The sequence below is a fragment of the Saccopteryx leptura genome, chromosome 4 (genome assembly GCF_036850995.1).
Source record: "Saccopteryx leptura isolate mSacLep1 chromosome 4, mSacLep1_pri_phased_curated, whole genome shotgun sequence".
Lineage (NCBI taxonomy): Eukaryota > Metazoa > Chordata > Mammalia > Chiroptera > Emballonuridae > Saccopteryx > Saccopteryx leptura.
In genome coordinates this window covers 201841121-201847120 of record NC_089506.1, presented here as the reverse complement: position 1 = coordinate 201847120, position 6000 = coordinate 201841121, and the positions used below count along the sequence as shown (strand labels likewise).

General features: G+C 42.4%; 1 protein-coding gene across 1 annotated transcript in view; it reads left to right on the top strand.

Moving 5' to 3' along the window:
- Positions 1-509: 509 nt before the first annotated feature.
- RRN3 (RRN3 homolog, RNA polymerase I transcription factor) overlaps positions 510-6000 on the top strand; it is a 30659-nt gene continuing 25168 nt past the window's right edge. The window contains exons 1-4 of the mRNA XM_066382567.1: positions 510-625; positions 2838-2943; positions 3756-3812; positions 5906-5995. Of these exons, the coding sequence (XP_066238664.1) occupies positions 537-625; positions 2838-2943; positions 3756-3812; positions 5906-5995 (342 nt within the window). The 5' untranslated portion in view covers positions 510-536. The remainder of the gene's footprint in view (positions 626-2837; positions 2944-3755; positions 3813-5905; positions 5996-6000) is intronic.

Genomic DNA, 6000 nt, shown 5'->3' with positions numbered 1-6000 from the left:
CAGTTTCCGTGTGGGTAATTATATCTTAGGTGTCCTTGAGGACAGTGCACTGTAGATATATAGAGCTTAATTTCCTGGGTCAAGTAGTCTAGTTCTAATCGCCTACCCACTTCATCTCTCTGAGGGTTTGAGTGAATCACACACAGGGTTTCAGTTTCACAGAGGCAGGCCTTGACTTCAAAGAATTAATACTCGAGGAATGCAGCCAACGTTTAGCACCTCCCAGGTGTCCCGATCTTTCTTTGGGATCCTCAAAGCAGGACAGGGCCAGCTCTGCGGACCTCTCTTCTTTCGAGGCGTACTTGAGGCCGCTCTAAGCCCCGCACCTCGCTGGGCGGAGAAAGTCCTCCGAGTAGAAACAGGAGCCTGATGTACTGCCAGGAGGAGAAAGCTTTGACGGCGTTCTACCCCGCGAGCTCGCTATGCCCTCCCCACGTGGGGTTCCCGATTGGCTGAAGGCCACTTCCGGTACAAAGGCGGTACTAAATAAGCATGACTTCCGGTGCGAAGTGCAGTCGTAGCATTTATCCGGCCCAATGGCGGCCCCAGCACTTCACACGCGGTTGTCGGGCGATGCGGCCGCTTCGGCCTCGGGGCTTAAGATGCTGGGCACTTCTCGGACTGGGTAAGAGTCTGGGCCGCTTCCTTCTGCGCTATTGGAACCAAAACCCGGGATCGGGATTAGGGAAGCGGGTTTGAAAGGGCCTGGGACAGAGCTAATAGACTAGGGTAGGAGAAGAGGGTAGAAGGTCATCGCAGGTTCTCAAGAATAAGCCCATGCTCCTTAAGGGAATAGTAACGGTGGGAGAGAGGTTGTAAAAATTAATCTATTCTCTGTTCCAGAGTTCTGTCTCCCCACTGGGCGCCCTCAGCGTCCCAGGCCTGGGTATGGCATTCTGCTCCTTTACTCCTCCCTCCCGTTTCGTCTGGATTTGGAAAGAGTTTCCTAGCACAATGCTCTTCCTTGATGGCAAATTGAATCTTATTTTTGTTTGCGATTTGCTTCAGTACACGTATTTGTTTAACAGTCTTTGTCTTTTTCAAGTCTTTAAATTCCCTTATCCCCTAAAACACTTTGGGGCTTAATTTTGAGAGTCATCAGTAGGATGTTTTTCACCAATCTGCTGTTTAAAATATTCAAACTTTGTAAAACAGGGTGATATCATTTATAATATTTATTGAGAGCCTACCTATTGTGTTAGGTACTGTAGACAGTAGTCTATCAAAAGAGAGAAAGTCATTGCTCCCAACAGAGCTTCCAGTCTAGGAAGGGACAGACAGTAAATAGATGAACAGAATGATTTCAGATAGTGATAACTGCAGTGAAGAAATAAAACAGGGTGATGTGAGCAGGGAGGGAGAGGGTGAGTAGTTCAGATTTCTGATGGGGAAGGCCTCTCTGACATTGGAGCTTCGAATTGAAGACAAGAATACACCATGTACATCTGGGAGTAAGTGTTTCAACTGGTGTGCTGCAAGATATTTAAAAACATGCAGTACCTCAGTGGTCCCCAACCTTTTTTGGGCCACTGACTGGTTTAATGTCAGAAAATATTTTCACAGACCGGCCTTTAGGGTGGGATGGATAAATGTATCATGTAATCGAGACAAGCGTCAAGAGTTGAGCCTTAGACAGATGTAACAGAGGGAATCTGATCATTTTTTATTTTTATTTTATTTATTTATTTATTTTTTTTTTTTCATTTTTCTGAAGCTGGAAACAGGGAGAGACAGTCAGACTCCCGCATGCGCCCCACCGGGATCCACCCGGCACGCCCACCAGGGGCGGTGCTCTGCCCCCCAGGGGGCGATGCTCTGCCCATCCTGGGCGTCGCCATATTGCGACCAGAGCCACTCTAGCGCCTGAGGCAGAGGCCACAGAGCCATGCCCAGCGCCCGGGCCATCTTTGCTCCAATGGAGCCTTGGCTGCGGGAGGGGAAGAGAGAGACAGAGAGGAAGGAGGGGGGTGGGGGTGGAGAAGCAAATGGGCGCTTCTCCTATGTGCCCTGGCCGGGAATCGAACCCGGGTCCTCCGCACGCTAGGCCGACGCTCTACCGCTGAGCCAACCGGCCAGGGCTGATCATTTTTTAAAAATAAAACATCGTTCAGACTTAAATATAAATGAAACGGAAATAATGTAAGTTATTTATTCTTTCTCTGCAGACCGGTACCGGTCCGCGGCCCCGGGGTTGGGGACCACTGCAGTACCTGACTATTTAGTCAGGGGCACTGACCTCTTTTCCCTTAGATTGTCAAATAAGAAAATGGACAACAATTAACAAGACAATAGCTGTCCTGTGTGAATGAATCAAAATCATATGAATGTTTTTGGTCGGATTGGCAAAAAATATATTTTTTGGTGTGCTGCAGAATTTTAGTAGTTAGTTTATCTATACCATAAGATGAAAAGGGTTGAAATCACTGAGATAGAGGGAACAGCAAGTAAAAATGGGGACCAGCTTGGCAAACTTGAAGAATGGAAAGGACACGGGTTAAAGTATAGCAAGCAGTTGGAAATGAGGTCAGAGTAATAGGCAGGGGCCAGATTAATGAGGACCTTGAAGACCAGTTTGGATCTGTATTCTAAGTGAAGCAGGAAACATTTGAAGAGTTTAAGCAGCAAAATAGTGTTACATGATCTATTTTAAGTTTTTGAAATATTAGATCTCTTGAGTGAAGAATGTATTGTTGGGGGATAAGAGTGGAAACAGGGAGGTCAGTTAAGAGACTTTAGCAGTTGTCTCACTGAATGTTAATGGTTTGATAAATGTTGACTTAACAATTTTTATCATTCTCTGTCATACACTTAATAACGTGGTAATCTTGGTTGTATAGGATTTCAGATGTACTTGCATTAGAGAAAGATTTCTTCAGCTCTCCCCCAAGAAAAGCTGTTCGATTTGGTGGAACTGTGACAGAAGTCTTGCTGAAGTACAGAAAGGTAACATAACCCATGAAGTTTGCTGTTTCTTTCCCCCCAGCCCTGTTGTGATATAATTGACATACTGAGCATTCTTTTTTGTTGGTCAGGATACAATTATGGCGATTATACTAAAGACCAGTTAACATAATAACATGAATTTTAGATACCCATCTTGAAATGAAATATTTAATAATAGCACGATGCCGTCAGCTTAAAATTAGAGTAATAATCTCTTGCTGAGGTTTCACTTCTTCAGGCTGCTGTGTTTATGGTCTCTTTTAAAAACTCGACAAGTGCTAGAGTAAAAAAAATCCACTGGATCACAGGCTTTTTTTTGTTCTTAAGGAAATACTTAAGCATTACTTTGGGACAGTGAACCAGCTCTGTTAAAAGGGATTTTTTTTGGTTTTTGTGTTAGTTTAAAAGTGATTCTACTGAGTCTCAGCAGTGGAGGGAAAATGTGAATGACTTGTTTTATTTAAATTGAAGTATAATTGACATAAAATGATTATTTTATATGTAATATACATTTATATTCATATATGTAAGTGGATAATATCAACTCTCATATTCAAATGCCAGTGCACAAATATACCTATTTAAATGGCTTTTTAACTCATTTTCTTTTTTCCAACCCCCCTACCTATACCAGCATGAGTTTAAAATTTTTTGTAGTCATGATTTTATAATCCACAATTAATTTGTGGAAGTTACAATGTTCCTTTTGTAATTTCATCAGATGTGAAGATATAGTTAATAGTCCTGCTGTTGATCTTTAACAGGAAACTAAAGCAAATGAGACTTCATTTTTTCCCTTCCTTCTTGTTAAGGGTGAAACAAATGACTACGAGTTGTTGAAGAATCAGCTGTCAGATCCAGACATAAAGGTAATTAATTTTGGGCTTGATCATTAGTAAAATTGTTGCCATTTTGGAAAGATGTTAGTTTGCATTTTTGTTTGATCCTATTGTAGCCTTTAAAACCTGATGTCTCTGGGATTCCATCTTTAATCCGGTGGTATACACCTGTCATGTAGTAACAACTCAATACATTTTGTTTCCCTTCTTTATTGTCTAATTTTGGAAAGAACAGTCTTTACTATGGCATTGATAGATTGCCTGGGATAAAATACCTTTTTTTTTTCTTTTCCAAGTTGAGATGAGGGGAGACAGAGTCCCGCATGCACCTGGGATTCAGCAACCCCCATCTGGGGCCATGCTTGCAACTGAGCTATTTTTTTTAGTGTCTGAGGTGGAGGCTCCATGGAGCCATCCTCAGCACCCAGGGCCAGTGTGCTGGAACCAATTGAGCTGTGGCTGTGGGAGGGGAAGAGAGAGAGGAAAGGGGTAAGGGTGGAGGGGTGGAGAAGCAGATGGTTGCTTCTCTTGTGTGCCCTGACCGGGAATCAAACCTGGGACATTTGCTCACCAGGCCGATGCTCTACCACTGAACCAATGGGCCAGGGCTGCGTGGAATAAAATTTCAACTCCACTATTATCTAGTGTGTGATATTGAACAAGTTTAATCTCTCTGCCTTTGCTTCCTGCTTATAAAACCAGAAAAAAATAGAGGGTTTTTATTTTATTATTATTAAAAAAAATTTTTTTATTTGGACAATGCAGCATTTCTTTATTAGAAATGAAAAACAAGTAGACAAAATCACTAATATACAGAAGTCCATCAACTTGATTTAAGTGACATTCTAGAGGGTTTTTATTTTATTATTTATTATTATTATTTTTTTTGTATTTCTCTGAGGTTGGAAACGGGGAGGCAGTCAGACTGACTCCTGCATGCGCCCGACCAGGATCCACCGAGCATGCCCACCAGGGGGCGATGCTCTGCCCATCTGGGGCACTGCTCTGTTGCAACCAGAGCCATTTTAGAGGCAGAGGCCATAGAGCCATCCTCAGTGCCTGGGCCAACTTTGCTTCAGTGGAGCTTTGGCTGCGGGAGGGGAAGAGAGAGACAGAGAGGAAGGAGAGGGGGAGGGGTGAAGAAGCAGATGGGCGCTTCTCCTGTGTGCCCTGGCTGGGAATCGAACCTGGGACTCCTGCACGCCAGGCCGACGCTCTACCACTGAGCCAACTGGCCAGGACTCAAAATATTAGTTCATTACATAAGGGTTGTAGCTTTGATACCCAGTCAGGGCACATACAGGAACAGATTGATGTTTCTTTCTGTTTCTCCCTTCATCTCTCTCTAAAATCAATCAATTCTTTTTTTAAAGAAGAATATTTCATGAAGTAGTGGAACTATCATTTATATCTAACACATCTTAATACATTTAAACCCAGTGACAGGTTGGGTTGAGAAAAATCTAGTGATGGCTCTAGTTAATTGGCTTAGACCATTGGTCGGCAAACTCATTAGTCAACAGAGCCAAATATCAACAGTACAATGATTGAAATTTTTTTTGAGAGCCAAATTTTTTAAACTTAAACTATATAGGTAGGTACATTCCTTATCGAGGTAGCGCCTGCACGTGGTATTTTGTGGAAGAGCCACAGTCAAGGGGCCAAAGAGCCGCATGTGGTTCATGAGCCGCGGTTTGCCAACCACGGGCTTAGACTGAATGTTATCAACATGCTTGTAAATTAGCATGAATATAGAGTTGATAGAGGTACAGCTATTGGTCCTTGTGGTGTTACAGTATTTGATTCTGCCATTTGAGGGGATTTCACTTTTTTAGGGCAAACAAAAAGTGATAAAAAGGAAGTATTGCATGTAATTCTTTTCCTGTATGTAAGAGTTACTATGTTACTTTTTCCTAAAATGGGAAAATTTATTGTAACATCTTTTGCCAGTTTGATACAAACTAAGAAACTTTCATCCCAATTTTGGCTTAAGGCCAAGTTTGTGAGTTTTTGCCCCTAGTTTAAACATTATTGATAGATGATTGATGCAAGGTAGATATCATCTTCTCTGTTATTTTTGAGGACTTGTGATTTTGAAAGTACATTTCTTTGCTTAACTTCAGGATGACCAGATCATTAACTGGCTGTTAGAATTCCGTTCTTCTATCATGTACTTGACCAAGGACTTTGAGCAGCTTGTTAGTATTCTCTTGGTAAG